The 17,111-nt window shown below is 44.1% G+C and overlaps 1 protein-coding gene across 1 annotated transcript in view; it reads left to right on the top strand.

Moving 5' to 3' along the window:
* PCSK2 (proprotein convertase subtilisin/kexin type 2) overlaps window positions 1-17,111 on the top strand; it is a 271,902-nt gene that overhangs the window by 245,290 nt on the left and 9,501 nt on the right. The window contains exons 9-11 of the mRNA XM_036120511.2: window positions 5,817-6,032; window positions 8,138-8,238; window positions 14,947-15,174. Of these exons, the coding sequence (XP_035976404.1) occupies window positions 5,817-6,032; window positions 8,138-8,238; window positions 14,947-15,174 (545 nt within the window). The remainder of the gene's footprint in view (window positions 1-5,816; window positions 6,033-8,137; window positions 8,239-14,946; window positions 15,175-17,111) is intronic.

The following is a 17,111-nucleotide window of genomic DNA, read 5'->3' as shown; positions in this document are numbered from 1 at the left end:
ACACATTTTTCCAAAGAAGACATCCAAATGGCCAACAGACACATGAAAAAGTGCTCAACATCGCTCGGCATCAGGGAAATGCAAATCAAAACCTCAATGAGATATCACCTCACACCAGTCAGAATGGCTAAAATTAACAAGTCAGGAAACGACAGATGTTGGTGGGGATGGGGAGAAAAGGGAACCCTCCTACACTGTTGGTGGGAATGCAAGCTGGTGCAACCACTCTGGAAAACAGTATGGAGATTCCTCAAAAAGTTGAAAATAGAGCTACCCTACGATCCAGCAATTGCACGACTGGGTATTTACCCCAAAGATACAAATGTAGGGTTCTGAAGGGGTACATGCACCCCGATGTTTATAGCAGCAATGTCCACAATAGCCAAACTGTGGAAAGAGCCAAGATGTCCATTGACAGATGAATGGATAAAGAAGATGTGGTATATATATATATATATATATATATATATATATATATATACATATACACACAATGGAATATTATGCAGCCATCAAAAGGAATGAAATCTTGCCGTTAGCAACGACGTGGATGGAACTGGAGAGTGTTTGCTGAGCTAAATAAGTCAATCAGAGAAAGACATGTATCATATGACCTCACTGATATGAGGAATTCTTAATCTCAGGAAACAAACTGAGGGGTGCTGGAGTGGTGGGGGGTGGGAGGGATGGGGTGGCTGGGTGATAGACATTGGGGAGGGTATGTGCTATGGTGAGCGCTGTGAATTGTGCAAGACTGCTGAATCACAGATCTGTACCTCTGAAACAAATAATACATTATATGTTAAAAAAAGAAGAAGAAGAAAAAGATAGCAGGAGGGGAAGAATGAAGGGGGGGAATCGGAGGGGGAGATGAACCATGAGACACGATGGACTCTGAAAAACAAACTGAGGGTTCTAGAGGAGAGGGGGGTGGGAGGATGGGTTAGCCTGGTGATGGGTATTAAAGAGGGCACATACTGAATGGAGCACTGGGTGTTATACGGAAATAATGAATCATGGAACATTACATCAAAAACTAATGATGTAATGTATGGTGATTAACATAACATAATAAAAAAATATATAAGTTGAAAATGTGTTTAATACACCTGACCTACCAAACATGATAGCTTAGCCTAGACTACCTTAAATGTGCTAACAACACTTACATTAGCCCACAGCTGGGCAAAATTATCTAACACAAAGCCTATTTTATAATAAGGAGATGAATAGCTCAGGTAATTTCTTGAATACTGTACTGAAACTGAAAAGCAAAATGATTGTATGGGTACAGAATGGCTGTACGTGTATCGATTGCTTACCTTTGTGATCACGTTGCCACTGGGAACCGCAGCTTGCTGCTGTTACCTGCCGTCAAGGGAGAGTACCATACTGCATGCTACTAGACCGGGAAAAGATTAAAAACTCAACATTCAAAGCATGGTTTTTACTGAATGTGTATCATTTTTGCACCATCAGAAAGTTGAAAAACTGTAAGTCAAACCATCCTAAGTCAGGGACCCTCTGTACATCAAGAAGATAATAGCAATTATAAATATATACACTCCCAACATCTGAGCACCAAAATATATTATGCAAATACTAACAAATCTCAAGGGAGAAATATACAACAGTACAGTAACAGTAGGAGACTTCGATATCCCACTATCAGCAATGGAGAGATTGTGCAGACAGAAAATCAAGGACACACTGGAGTTGAACCACACTGTAGAACAAATGGACCTAACAGACATATATAGAACATTCCATCCAACAACAGAATATACATTCTCAGGTGCACATGAACATTCTCCAGGAGAGATCATAAGATAGGCCACAAAACTAATCTTAGCAAATTGAAGAAGACTGAAATCACATCATATCTCCTCTGACCACAATGGCATGAAATTAGAAGTCGACCAAAAGAAAGTGAATAGATCTTCAAATATATAGAAACTAAACAGCACATTTCTAAACAACCAATGGGTCAAAGAAGAAATCAAAAGGAAAACAAATTATGTTGAGACATATTAAAATGAAAATGCATCATATCAAATTTTGTGGGATGCAGCAAAAGCAGTTCTAAGAGGAAAGTTTATAACAATAAACACATATATTTCTTAAGAAATTAGAAAAATCTCAAACAACCTAACTTTACACCTCAAGGAACTAGAAAAAGAGGAGCTAGACAAGCCCAAAGATAGCAAAAGAAAGGAAATAATAAAAGGCAGAGCAAAAATAAATGAAATAAAGACCAGAAAAACAGTAGAAAGTTTCAGCAGAACTAAAAACTCTTACTTTAAAAAGATAAACAAGTTTGACGGCTAGACTAATTCTTTAGCTAGACTAAGAAAAAAAAAGAGAAGACTCAAATAGCTCTTTTTTTTCTTTTTTTAGTTTCATGAGTTTCTTTCTAAGTATTTTATCCTTCATGTGGCTAACATACACGGTGCTGCATGTAGGCTTACTGTAAGGATTAACCTGTAGTTAATATATAAAGTATTTAGAGAAGTTCCTGGCGTACAATAAGTACCATAGTAGTGCTTCTTCTGATTATCATCTTAGTTTCTTCCGCTGTATTGTCCAATTGATTATTGTTGGAACACAGGTCATAGTTGCTCTGTCTCAGTTTCTGCCCAGCTCCTGTTTAGTAAAAGCTAGGAGCAGAACTGGATCTTGGGGCATCATTCTAACAGGAAAATGAGGTGTACCAATAACAGACCCATCCCACACGGTTATGAGAGACACACTTCCAGTCCTATCATAGATACCCTTTGCCTGGGCGACTGTCCCCAGACTATTTGGGGACTGTTTGGTGCTGATACCCAATCATTAGAACCATGGATGTAACTATTGCTACCTGATGCAAACACACACACAAACACACACACACACACACACACACACACACCCCTTAGGAAAACAAAGCTTAATATTCCTAGGAATCCCAGGTCCCAGTGGACAGGTCCAATGCAAAACTAATGTTTGCTGCTTACTCTTCAGAAATAGGCTGACAGTTGCACTCTGTGCATCAGTGAGCGAGCACACATACCAAACTGCCCCAAAACTCAGTAGTTTAAAATAACTACCATTTACATCCTACTCCTGGGTCTCTAGGTCAGCTGGGTTGTTCTGCCGATCTGGGCCAGCCTCAGCTCCTCCCAGCTGGTCTCACTCGTGCACCTGCCGCCAGCTGGAGGGTGAACTACAGATGGGCTAGTCTGGGGTGGCCTCCTTCACATCTGCTGGGTGTTGGCTGTCCGCCAGGGCAGTGAATCTTGACTGGACTCTGTCTATCATCAGCCAGAAGGCTAACTCAGGTTTGTTCCATGGTGCAACAGAATTGAGAGAGAACAGATATATACAGAGCTTCTTGAGACTTATGCTTGGAACTGACAACAGCACTACTTTCTACCACTTTCTCTCGGACAAAACAAAGACAGGAAGCCAGATTCAAGGGGTGGAAAATAGACCCCTCCCCTTGGCAGGCAGGACTGCAAAGTCATATTGTAGAGGGGGCATGAATACAGAGAAGCCTGAGAAATGAGAGTCACAATCGTCTCCCACACACTCCACACCACGGTGACAACGCTTCTGTTGCTGATTTCCTTTTAGTGAAGGTTGCTTTGTCTCACGAGCAGCCCAACTGTGGACTGGGTCTGGGGAAAGTTCCATATTTGGTGGGCTTCACCCATTTACCCTGATTCACACCTGTTTCGCTTTCACTGGGTGCCACGGCTTGACGTTGAGCCCCAGTCTGAGTCTGTTTGAGAGCGTGATCCCCTGCACCAGCTGTCGGGATGATACACTTCCCTCTCTGTCCTGGTTTCTGAGAGCAGTTGCTGGTTTCGATGGAGTTTTCCAGTATAGATTTACCAAGACGCTGCAGACCGTTCTTAGTTGGTGGCTGAATAATAAATCTTTGTTGATGTATCGACTCCGTCAATCACGGGCTAATTAACTCCAAGTCCTGTTAGAAGCAATCGAAATGTCTTTTCTCATTGTCAGGCGGCAGACAGATCTTGGAGATAACCCGGTCATCTCCGAGCCTTCTGGCATCTCTGCCCTTAAGCTGCTGAGTCAGGACCATAGATCCCTGGTGGCCACGCAGGGACAGACTTTTTCTGCCACAGCAATATGTCTTCTCGCCCTAGAGGGTTACTGAGCCATCCTGGGCCAGGCTGTGGAGAGAGGGGAGGCTATACACTTGCCCCCACCCCCCATCTACATGGCTGTTCTGCTCTGCCCACCGGGCCAGCAGGGGAACAGGGGAGCCCCAGTCCTCCTGCCCCCAGGGTCAGAACATAGGAAGCCAGAGGGAATGGCCACTGCTGGGGTGTGGAGGTAGAGTGAATAGTCCTGGAAGACAGAGAGCAGGAAAAGAAAAAGATAGGCAATAAGAACGTGGTTGAAAAGAAGAGCAATGGTGCGCCTGGGTGGCTCAGATGGTTAAGCATCTGCCTTCAGCTCAGGTCATGATCCCAGGGTCCTGGGATCGAGCCCCACATCGGGGGTCCCTGCTCCGCGGGGGGCCTGCTTCTCCCTCTCCCTCTGCTTCTCCCCCTGCTCGTGTTCTCTCTCTCTGTATCTCTGTGTCTCGAATGAATAAATAAATCTTTAAAAAAAAAAAAAGAAAAGAAGAGTAATGTGAGCCATAGGTATTTACAACTAAGCTTGCTGTTCATAACTAATTAGCATATGGCAATAACCATTGTGCATATCGTTATGTATTTAAAGTTACTTTTGTTTATATTAAACTTTCTTCTTCCTATATTTGGTGTTCCCTTACACAGGTTAAAATATCATATAATACTGTGTTTAAAAGAATTCTAGGGGTACCTGGGTGGCTCAGTCAGTTATGAGTCTGACTCTTGATTTCGGCTCAGGGTTATGAGATCGAGTCCCACATGGGGCTCCATACTGGGCGTGAAGCCTGCTTGGGATTCTCTCTCTCTTTCTCCCTCTCCCTCTGCCCCTCTCCCCCAAAAAAGAATTCTAGTATGACCCAATCAGGTAAATATGTAAATTTATATTTACATATTTTTATTACATACATTACATATTTTATTTTATTACATTTTATTTTATTTTATACATTTTATTTAATAATACATATTACATTTTATTTAATACAAAATACATTTTATTTAATAATACATATTACATTTTATTACATTACATTACATATTTTATTACATTACATACGCATGCATGTATATATGTATGATTTGGAAGATTTATATATTTTGGAGTAAAATGTGTATTTTAAACTTAAAATATCTACATATATAAAAGATATATGACTATAAAATCAAAGATAAATATAAATATCTTTTACATCTTCTAGAGCCAAGTATAAACATAAAGGTACATTTACATTTTTGCTGAAAAGTGTCTGAAAGGAGGAATACGAAATGAGTAATAATGGTTGCAAGTAGGAAGGGTTTTTCTTTAATTTTCCTTTCTATATACTTTGGTTTCTCACCATGAGGATGGACTACTTTTATAGCTTTTTAAAAGCAGTTTACTTGTAAATTTTAAGGTGATTCTGCCACCTTTTCTTACGGTGTTACCCCCAGCTCAAACAGTAAATTTGGGTAACTTCAGACACAAGAACGAGAATTCTCAGGACCCCAGGGGCAGGAGAGTGGTTCTGCAGGGGGACAGAACCGCGCGGAGCTGCTGAGGAAGCCCCGGGCCCCAGCTCCCCCCAACCCCCCGGCCGCCCTCTCCCCGGGCCGGGACCCCGGCAGCTCCGGGGCGGGCGCGTGCGGGACCTGGTGGCCTCTCTCCCTGTCCCCGCTCGCCTCCCCCAGGGCCGAGGCGGCAAAGGCAGCATCTATGTGTGGGCCTCCGGGGACGGTGGCAGCTACGACGACTGCAACTGTGATGGCTACGCCTCCAGCATGTGGACCATCTCCATCAACTCGGCCATCAACGACGGCAGGACGGCCCTGTACGACGAGAGCTGCTCCTCCACCTTGGCCTCCACCTTCAGCAACGGCAGGAAGAGGAACCCCGAGGCTGGCGTGGTGAGTGTGGCCCCCACCCTCAGGGAGGCGGTGGAGTGTGCCCCCGCTGCGTAACGTCAGGCACGGATACTGGGTGACGTATGCACCACCACTGGGTGCCGTCACCAGAGGAAGGGGCTCTCCCCTCCTACCCTCAAAGGGTCAGCATCTGTTCTGAGGCTCCGGGGATCCATTGTCTTCCGGGCCTGATAATGCTTTGTTACCAAGGTAGAGCCATGCGGTGTGCAAGTTGGAAGCAAGAATTGTGATCCCTTTCCAGCTCATTTTCCATAGTCTTTCTTGTTTATTGTTTTGCTTTGCAAAAAAATGAACTCTGATGATCAAGAAGTTGCACACCACTTTTAAAGAGAGCTAATATTAAGAACTGGGCCATCACACCATCCCGCCAAGAGCCAATCTGTTTATTACAGTAATTAAAAAATAGCGTCCATGGATGGATTTCTCTGAGTCCATAAGCCCTCTGGGTATACACATGTATTTTTTCAAGGCAAGAGTAGTGGTTTTCACCATATTTTAAAATATGTCCATGATTGAGAAAACAAAAAGGTTAAGAATCTCAGACTTAGATTATTTATTGCGTTCTTCTGAGCAGCACTTCCTTCCTGGGCAGCTTGGTAACATGGTGAATTTTGAAGTCCCCTTAAAATATATATCTGGAGAACATAATGAATCTTCTTAGATCTCTTCCTCTCTCTGGGTATCTCACTCACATATCACCTCTCCTCAGACCTCCCAGGCTGGAATTTGGTAGGTGGTTCCGTAGTCCTGCTGAGCTACATCTTGACCGGCCACCCGCCTCGGCTGGGGTCTCCCAAGGGAGAACAGGAACTCAGAACACAATCATCGTTACCAACCAGTGCTCCAATCACAAATTCCTGCCTGGACTCTACCTTGGCAAGCTGTCCTGGCTCTCATGTGAGCCAGGAGATCCCTTAACCTAGAAGGGACACAGATTTTACCTGGCTCCCTCCTTGGTCTTGGGGAGGACAGCGAGTGTGCCTGCTCCTCCCAAGCAGGAGGAGGCTTCAGCCTCTCCTATCTTAGGGAGCTCTATGGACAGAAAGGGAGGAGAGCAGAGCAGAAAGGAAGTGAAGGAGTCCCCAATCCTGTTGTGCTTGTGATGTTTCACCCCTCCCCTCACGAAGTGTCACTCCCTACCCCAAGGGTGTTACTTTGTCCTCACCTTTATCTAAGATTCTCTTTCTCTTTGGAGTGGAGAAGGGCCTTGAGTTCTATCTGAATATTGTAATTTTCCCCCAATAGATGCCTTTAAACCTCCCTGATACTTTGTTCTTCAAAATCATAGGCCCATGTGAGGATCTTACAGACAAACAGAGGAAGAAGGAGAATTCATGTGGTTTATGCGTGATTGTAATGAAAACCCTGGCTTTCACCCTGGTTCATTGAAAATGAGGGTTTTTTCTCTTTGTGAAAGTCCTTTAAAACCTGGTTGATCGGTCTCCCCACTTAAGAATTGTGGAAGTGATTACTCACACATCTGTTATCTTGGCTTCCTGAGTCCCAGCATCTCTCCATAAGATAGAGAAACATTCTCTTTTTAATGGCCTGTCCTTCCAGGCAAACTTCAGCTGAGCATGTTTATTCTTCCCTCTTTGGGATGCCACCTTTTCCTTTGTGAAGGGAAAAAAAATGATACAACGGCATTTGGGTTTTCCAAACCAATCCCAGTGCAACAATACTCACCATTGCATTGACTTGGTGGTAGTACTGACTTGTCATCTTCCACCTATAAGTTTTCCTTTCAGAATCCAGGAAATAAAAGTCTCTCTAGTCCCTGGAATAACTGCAAATATGCTTCTCTTGAAACACTTGACTTGTTTTTATCTCGTGAAACACTTGACTTGTTTTATCTTGTGAGTACTGTAACTGTAACTGATTGTCCCTTTTTGCATGGGCTACTAGGAAGCTCAAATAAAATGTATGGCAAGATAGATAGATAAACGCTTATTGTTACCTTTATCTTAATCTTCTTCAGAATAAGGCAGAGTTGAAATGAAAGAAACAGATAATACTCTGCTTCATATTCTTTTGGGATTCAAAGTAGAGTGACTTCTTCACTCATTACTGAACATCTTCCCTTCCAGGCGACCACAGATTTGTACGGCAACTGCACCCTGAGGCATTCTGGGACATCCGCAGCTGCGCCCGAGGCAGCTGGAGTGTTTGCACTGGCTTTAGAGGCTAAGTATGTTTCCATCTCGGGGCCAAGGGTGGACTAACATGTGTCTCTCCACCCAATCCCAGGTGTCCATGGAGGCAAAAGTGGGTGTGAGAGCCAGTGGATGGTCAGGGCCAGTGAACTGTGATGGACATTTCTAAAGGAACCGTGGGCCCCAGATGATACACACACACACACTCCACAAATAACATCCCTAGGAGAGCACAGTACCAAGTAGGGACACATAGATCTTTCTTTCTTTGTGAAAACCATGCTATTATCCTCTCTGGATCCTTTGACTATTTTACTCCAGTAATACAATTAGCTAAATGAAGGAAATCTACTGGTATCCAGCAAGCTATTTCAGAACCTGTGGCAATGAGGGTGCTCCCACTCAAGACTTGTTAACTTGTAAGGTGAATTCACTTTCAACACTGGCACAAGGTGGGCAAAACCACACAGTGTAGACCAGGAAATGGATTTTCCTGAGAAGCCTTCCAAGCTACAGGTAAGAGGAGGCTGTCCTCTCTGTTCTCACCATCCCACAGAGAAGCCACATACTGCTGTTGCTGGACACATCTTGGATTTGATCCTCAGCAGAGATTCCTGCCCACTTGCAGCTCTGTATTCCCTTAGGGCATGCCAGAGGCTGGCCCTGGGTTTGAGGAATGAGCATGTGGGCTTCAGGCCTCACCCATGTGGTAGGAGTGCAGATGCCCACACTGCAGGGAGCTCTTCAAGAACGCAGCACCAACCACTTGTGAGTGGTTGGGTTCAGGACCCTGGGGAAGGGGAGTTGAGTTCCCATCCTTGTCAGCCGTTGCTGGGCAACCGGAGCTTCTAGCATCCATCTCCAGGCAACCCTGCTCGTCTCTCTCCATATACACGGTGTGTTTTCTGACTTACAAAGGAGGTAAGAGTTGATTCCTAGATAGGAAAGGACTTTGAAAGATTCTCTAGTCTGACACTCTGTCTTCTAGTAGAAAAGGCATAATCATCCTCCTTTTACAGATAAGGCCCCACATCGGGAGTGACTCCTCTCTTTGGACCAGGCCAACCTTTATTCTTCAAACAAAAGTCAGGTGGAAAACTTAGGATTTCAGGAGACCCTGACTGAAGTGTTTCTATTAAGTGTGGAGAGCAAAACTTATGTAGTATGTACCCTTCTTGAAGATGAAACAGTTTATCTCAAGGCTTGTCCGGCCCCGGCGTCTGAGCTGGCTTTGTTCACTCCAGCTAGGAGCAAACAAACGGCGGGAGCTGACTGCTTGCTGCTGAGCCTCACAGAGAACAGGGAGCAGGGGTGCTCCAGAACTGAGAAGGGGGTTCTGGTCACCCTTTAAATCTAAGAGGGTAGACCTTGACTCAAGTCTCCTTGCATTTTGGCAAGCAAAAGTCAACTGCTCAGGCCTCTGTGCACACAAACGGACAGCCTAAATTGATAAAGTAATGGAACAAGGCTGCTGGATCTCTGAACAGGCTCATGGGCTCTGCACCAATGAGTCACCATTCTTTGACACACGCTTGCCGATAGCCTTACAGAAAAGAAGTCACCACGCGGGCATGTTTCATTTTGGAGCGGTGGTCGTGATTTTAATTCTCTCTCACCATAAAGAGGAAAAAAGTGATACCTGGCAGGTAGTGGTTCAAGCCCACTGTAGGAGCTAGTCCTAAAATTCCTCAGAACACCAACTGCAAGTTGGTGCAAGCAGTTTCTTAAGGAAGGGTGCAAGCAGTTTCTTAAGGAAGGGCTCTCAGGAGAAAGTTGGTGCCAGCAGTTTCTTAAGGAAGGGCTCTCAGGAGAAACCAGGCTAAAGTAGAGGTTAAGGATGGGGGAAAAAATTCAAGTAAGGATGCAATTTCAGAAGTTCTGGCCTCAGCCTGATCCCATGGGGAGCTCTGGAGTGTCAGTGATGCCTCAGAGTGTGTTCTTCCTCAAGGCAAGGATGCTGGGCTGCCATGTTCTGGCACTGGTCCGTCACTGGCTGAGAGCCGTGCCCGAGGAAGGAAACTCCAAGGCATCTCTGGCTTTCTGCACCTGTGGGCAAAGCGGCTCCAGTAGGCAGCAGTTAAAAACAATGGTCAGAACAAAACAGCCCTAAGAGAGAGTCCAGAGGGAGGAGGAGGGAAAACCGCTCCATGAACAGTTCCTACAGCTCATCTCTCTTTATTGTGAGACTAGACACCTGGGAGTCCTTAGGACATAGGACAGCAGTTGAGGGCTGCTGGCCATCCAGAGGTCCAATGAGAAAGCTTTTCCAAAGCAGTGTGAATGCAATAAACAAATTCCGTGTAAATGTATGCCCATCAGGACCACGAAAGAGGAACAGCCACCCCCAGGACTCCCAGGGAGAAAAGGGAAACCTGTGTCCTGCCCAGGCACTACTTTCATAAAGTACTTTTCTGCCAAATGCTTGAAATGGCTTCTTGAGTCCCAGGGAGTATTGCTCTCATTTCCCAGTGTGACCAACACAGGAAAAAATTTCAAATGATTTCTTTGCCCTGGGGGGTGGGGGGTGGGCTGGGGTCAGTGACTGCCATCTTTAAATATTTTGCATTCTCTCCGGAACCCAGGGCTTTCTGTGTGATTCTAGAGGGCTGAACTAGGTTTAAGGGGTCAGTCATAAGGAGGCAAATTTTTGGCTTGAGAGAACCATCAGTAAAGAGGCCCACATACTGGACTAGAATAATGTTTCCAAAACTGACCTTTTGGGAGATGGTTTTTTTTTTCATGTATACTCTTTATCAAAGTATAATAGACCCGGAAAAAAGTGCACAAATATTACATACAGCTCAATGATTTCTTACAAAGTTAACAGATCCATGTAACCAGCATCCAAATCAAGCAACAGACCATTACCTAAGTACCAGATGTGTTCTTTTGCTTAATATCACGTCTGAGAGATGACTCCATACTGTTCTGTGTGGTTATAGGTCATTCATACTCATTGTGAATTACTCCACTGTATAAATGAATCCTTGGGTTGTTTCCAGTTTGGGGCTGTTATGAGTCATATTGCAATGAACATTCTTACACATGTCTTTCGGTGAACATATGGATGCATTTCTGTTGGGTGTATACTAGGGAGTCAAAATCCTGAGTCATGGGGGATACATATGCGCAGTTCTCATAGATACCCCCCCAATAGTTTTTCACAGTGGGGGGTAGTCATTGACCCTCCCTCTGGCAGTGTGAGTTACAGTTGCTCCACATCCTTGCCAACACTTGGTATTACCAGTTTTCCACACTTTAGCCATTCTTGTGAGTGTTCAGTAGAATTATATTATGGTTTTAATTTTGCATTGCCCTGATAACTGGGGAGAGCACCAGGAGTGGGGGTAGTTTTGAAAACTATAGATTCCCACCTCTCAGCTAAGAGTCACTGAATAGAAATCTCTGGGGATGGATGGCCCAGGAATCTGTCTTTTCAAGCCCTGTTCCAGGGACTCCAATCCTGGGTGTCCAGTAAAGCAAGAGCTCTATGAATCTCTGAATCAGGATACTGTTGCATGGCAGGTGAATCTGGACTCTGCTTCTGACTAGGTCAAGATTGGAAACAAAATCCAAATACTGATAGCTAAACTGAGATAGGGTTTTATTTTTCTGTTGTAGGAAAGATACTACAGAGGTTGGGATCCCAGGGCTACCATGGGGGGTGCCACTGGGATTTGGGGAATCCAGCTCTTTCTAGATTTCTGCTCTTCCACCTTCACATTCTCCAGATGCTGCTGGGGCTCTAGCCATCATGTTTACATTTCAGATAGGAAAACAGGAAAAGCAAAGGGAAAAAAGAAATCCACCAGCTGAGTCAGCCTTGTTCAAAGGTTTTTTTGAAAAAGCCCCACCCGGTAGCTTTTGCTTATTTCTCATTGACCACAACCCTCACGCGACCACCCCAGACTACAAAGGAGGCTGGGAAATGTAGCTTTGGAGCTAATAATGTTGCTGTTCTGAATAAAATTGAGGTTTTCTTAATAGGGAAGAGGGAGGATATATATGAGGGAGACAATAGCTATATCTTCCAGCATCTAAGTGGACGATCATTCACCTCCTCTAGAAATCTGTTGTCTTACCTTAAAAGAACACTGGGCAGGAATCTACATTTGTCACTAGTCCCCCCATGATTCTGATGCAGGCAGCTTAAGGATCACAGTCTGAAACCCCCTGGCTGGGATAACACAGGGACCCCACTGTTGGCTTTCTTGGCATTGAGAGCTCCCCCATCATGGCAGCCCTCCCTTTTAAAATATTGAGTTGTCTGTCTCCCTCTGGGCTGTAGGCTCTGAGAGAGCAGGGACTTTCCTAAGGTGTTCCTACAACTAACAGTGCCTGGAGCTGATATACACTTAATGGACCTTCATGGAATCACTTCATTGTGCAGTACCTTTCCATATATCTGTGCCTTATTCTCCAAAATATTATATAAAATGCTTGAGAACAGAGAAGAACATGTCATGCTATTAGTCCTCTAACACTGTTCACAGTGGACCTTTATATTGTAGATAATCTGTAAATTTATTTTTTTATTATTTAATAAGTATGACCTATAATTCTTGAGCTACTATGGTAGGAATAAAGCTTAATGCAGATGGAAGAAATACTATTTCACACCGTAGTGTAATCTGTCAATTCTGAAATTGCTCAGAAGGCGGAATCAGTAGGGACTTAGTTTTACCTCTCAGACACACATAAATGGCTGGTCAAACAGTGTCACCAACTCAATTACATGAGAATATGGACTATCTCTGATTTATTCTAGAAGTAGAAGATCTTGGTTCTGACTGTTCTCTCTGTCTCTCTCATGGACCCCATGAGAATAAATCCACGGAGAAATGTCTACCTCCAATGTCTAACATCCCTCTCCAAGCTCCAGGAAGCGTAGCACATTTTTGTGGCCAAACCCTTAGCAAAGATGGTAGATAATCCACCTGCCAGCCAGATCATCTCGAGATCACCAGATTCTCATTTATCAACACTTCTGTATTTAATGAATTCAGAATCCCACTCTGGCAAAATACCGAGCTTTCTGCCATAATCAACTTTTGAAATTTCACACCATTCACTTGGGTCCTAGGGACCATATGTCCAAGATATGTTTATAAATTTCTCAAATAAGCAGTGGCCTTCCTTGAAACTTTCTCTTTAACCACTGAAGGTCTACACTGCAAGAGTACATGAATCATCGGCATCTTTTGGCTATGATTCAAAGCTTCAAACCAATGAATGCTGCATGTGCTGAAATTTTATCAAATGAGTTACGTTTTTCCTAGTCTTTTGAATTATTTGACTTCCAAAAAGAACCATAGTGCAGGGTTTGTCCAGCTTTTTGATTTAAAATAAATTTTGCATTGCAACCCAACACCACACACACACACACACACACACCATTTCATGAAAAATAGTTTCCTGTATTACATGCAATCCACACTGTTACTCTTTTCTGTTCTATTCTGTTCATTTTTTAATGATAGTCCCGTTCATTAAATCACTGGTTCTCAAGCTTAGCTGTCTGTCTACTACTGTGTTCACAATTTCCAAAGCCTGGGTCCCACTCCCAGATATTCTGACCTTAATTGATCTAAGATGTGGCCTAAGCAATGGGATTTTAAATATCCTCACCAGAAGATTTTAATGTGCAGCCCAGGTAGATAATCTATGCAGTAAGTTGATTTCCTGGCCCACAAATGGGTCTGACTTGCACTTTGAAAAACGCAGACAATGAATAATACTAGACACTGATTTCCCAAGACAGTAGCACCTATAAACAGATTTGTTTATTCACTGGACAGTGTTCCAAGGGCTGTTGTGCTGGGCACTGGGGATACAAATATGCTGAAGATACAGTCTCTGCCATTGAAGAAATGACAGCCTCATTTTCACAAATGGAACACATCCATGTAGCCAACATCGAGATCAAGAAACAGAGCACTGCCAGCACCCAGAAGCCCCCTTGCACCACCATCCAATCCCCCAACCCAAGACTAACCACTAACCTGACTGTTAACAGCACAGATTACTTGGGCCTGTTTTTATACTTTAAACAAATGGAATAATACAGTATGTTCTCTACCGGGTCTGGCTTCTTTAGGTTGATGTTCTATTTGCAAGATCCATTTGTATTATTCAGAGTAGCTATAATTCATTTGTTCTTATCCTAGGACAGTATTTCACATCCTACAAATACATCTCCATTGGTTTATTCATTTTATTGTGGATGGGCATTTGGGGGCTTTGTAGTTTGGGCCTATGAACATTCCAGTACACATGTCAGGTGGACATATACACACATTTTTGTTGGATGCATACCTAGGAATGGAATTCTAGGCCATAGCTTAGATACTTGGACAGCATGAGAATATACAGCCAAACAGTTTTCCAAAATGTTTGCAGTAATTTACACTCCTGTCTGCAAATGTATGAGTTCCAGTTGCTTCACGTCTCTGCCAGCACTTAGTATTGTCGGTCTTTTTCATTTCAGCCATTCTGGTGTGTGTTAGAATGTGCATTTAAAGTAAATTTATTTATGTAAGAAAGGCAAGATTTTTAAATTTATATGTATAATGGTCCTAAATGGTGCATGGAAATCCTCCCTTGACTTGGGGGTTCATAGATGTTCCAAAATCCTACAAGGGGTCTATGGTCTATCTTAGTCATTGTGTCTCTCTCCCTCTCTCTCCCACCGTGTGCCCTCCCCCCATATCCTGTTCTTGAATCTCTCTGCCTCCGGTATCCAGCCTGGGTCTGACCTGGAGAGACATGCAGCATCTGACTGTGCTCACCTCCAAACGGAATCAGCTTCACGACGAGGTCCATCAATGGCGGAGGAATGGGGTTGGCCTGGAGTTTAATCACCTCTTTGGCTATGGGGTCCTTGATGCGGGCGCCATGGTGAAAATGGCTAAAGACTGGAAAACCGTGCCTGAGAGATTCCACTGTGTGGGAGGCTCCGTGCAGGACCCTGAGTAAGTGCATGTGGAAAGTATCCCAGAGAGGGTGCCATGGCCTGGGCAACAATATCAAATTCCCTCTCTGTCAGCTTGAGATGCACTGGATTTGAGTCAGGGACAACCAGTTTCCAGGCAGAGCTGTAGAGTGGCACAACTCCAGGGAGCCCCAAGTACATAGAACACCATTAGGAGACTCAGAACACCATTAGGAGACTCGAAACCCCTGGTTTTAGGTATGATCCTTTACTATTTCGATGGCTTACACCATTATTTTTGAGTGCACAAGTCAACCAGTGTAACCAGGTCCCAGATCTGTAAACAGGCCATGAGCATAACCAATATCCCAGAAGCCTCTTGTGTCCCCTTCCATCATTGTCTCCCCAAGAGTAACCTTAAAACTCCATAGATTATTTTGCCCATTTTGTACTTAATATAAATGGAATCAGACACTATCTTCTCCTTTATGTCTAGATTCTTTAGCTCAGAATGCTTCGACCATGTTTAGTGTGTACTTGTAGTTCATTTATTCTTGTTGCTAAATAATGTCCTGTTATGTGACTATAACACGATTTACTTATTTGTTCTACTTGTGAGGCAACATAGGGACTTGATGTGATGCTGAGTGAGATGGATAGCCATCTGGAGGGATTTGAGTGAGGAGTTTACACAGAAACCACCATGCTGGTCACCTGCATCTACTTCCCTTTTAACTTCCCATCACGGCAAGAGGATTGGACAACGAGGACCCCTTTTTATTTCATTTCTCTCCTCAGTGATTCATCAGTAAGATGGAAACAGCAATTCTTATCATTATTTTCAATTGAGATATTGTTTACATACGATGAAATGCACAGACCTTAAATGTATTACTTGAGTTTTGATGTATACATCTGGGTAAATGAAACAATTAGTTTTTATTGGGCACCTACTATGTGCCATGTGCTTTACATCTGCCTAAGCTTCCTAGCCAGCCCGCTTGTTGAGGGTGCGCCTTACTTCACACAGGCAGGGTATGAATATTTTGCAGTGTGAATAGCAAAGTGGTCCCACGTTGGGTCTCAGGGAGAAGTGCCTCCTAGGTAGCTGGTGTGAGGCCTTTTACATAAACTATCTGTATTTCATCCTTGTAAGTCCAGGAGGTATGTACAATCATTGTTACCTCAAAACAGGGGAGGAAGCCGAGATGCAGAAAGCACAAGAAATGTGCTCAAGGTTACAAAGGTCCGACCAGGACTTGAAACAAAGCCCTTCTGTAAACCCCAGTTTGTTTCATTAGATGACATCGGCCTTAGGGAGCTCCTACTGTGCCCTCGCGCCCTACATTAAGCACTACATCAGACAGCTGGACAGTGTCATTACAAATGAGGAGAAAGGACACACCGAAGAAGACCTAGCTGTGGAGCAGCCAAACTGGGATTACCCAGGCATTCTGATGTCAGCACCCCACCGCTTGAGGGGCTTCTCAGTATATCTCAGTGATCCCCCACTGGAGAGGAAGTGAGGCTCAGCACATATCAGAAGGGACTTCCTCCAGTAAGACCTTCCCTGGAGACTCTGAAACCCCACCTAGCAGGTGTGCCCACTCCCCCCCAAACTCCATAACTGCTGTCCTGGAGAGCCTGTCACTGCCAGAGTCTACAAACAGGGTGGCCAAACGGAGATAAGACTGAGAACCTCCGTCCAAATGGGAAAGGGAAGGGTAAATCCAAAGTCAATATTCAATGGGCATTGACCACTGTACTGCCCTCGTTAGAGTTCAAAACAATTCTTTGCATGATTTGGAAGGCCCGGGAGACTTGGTACCACGGTGGAAATGTTCTGTATCTGGGTGTCCAGTACGATAACTCGTGGCTAGGGAGCACTAGAAATGTGGCTCATTTGACCTAACTTTAGTTTAAGTTCCAGTAGCCATATGCGGCTGGTGGCTGCCATCTTGGACGGCTCAGCTCTGA

The sequence above is a fragment of the Halichoerus grypus genome, chromosome 10 (genome assembly GCF_964656455.1).
Source record: "Halichoerus grypus chromosome 10, mHalGry1.hap1.1, whole genome shotgun sequence".
In the NCBI taxonomy this organism is placed as follows: Eukaryota; Metazoa; Chordata; class Mammalia; order Carnivora; family Phocidae; genus Halichoerus; species Halichoerus grypus.
The sequence above is the reverse complement of the archived record's forward strand: the minus strand, read 5'-3'. Positions and strand labels throughout refer to the sequence as shown.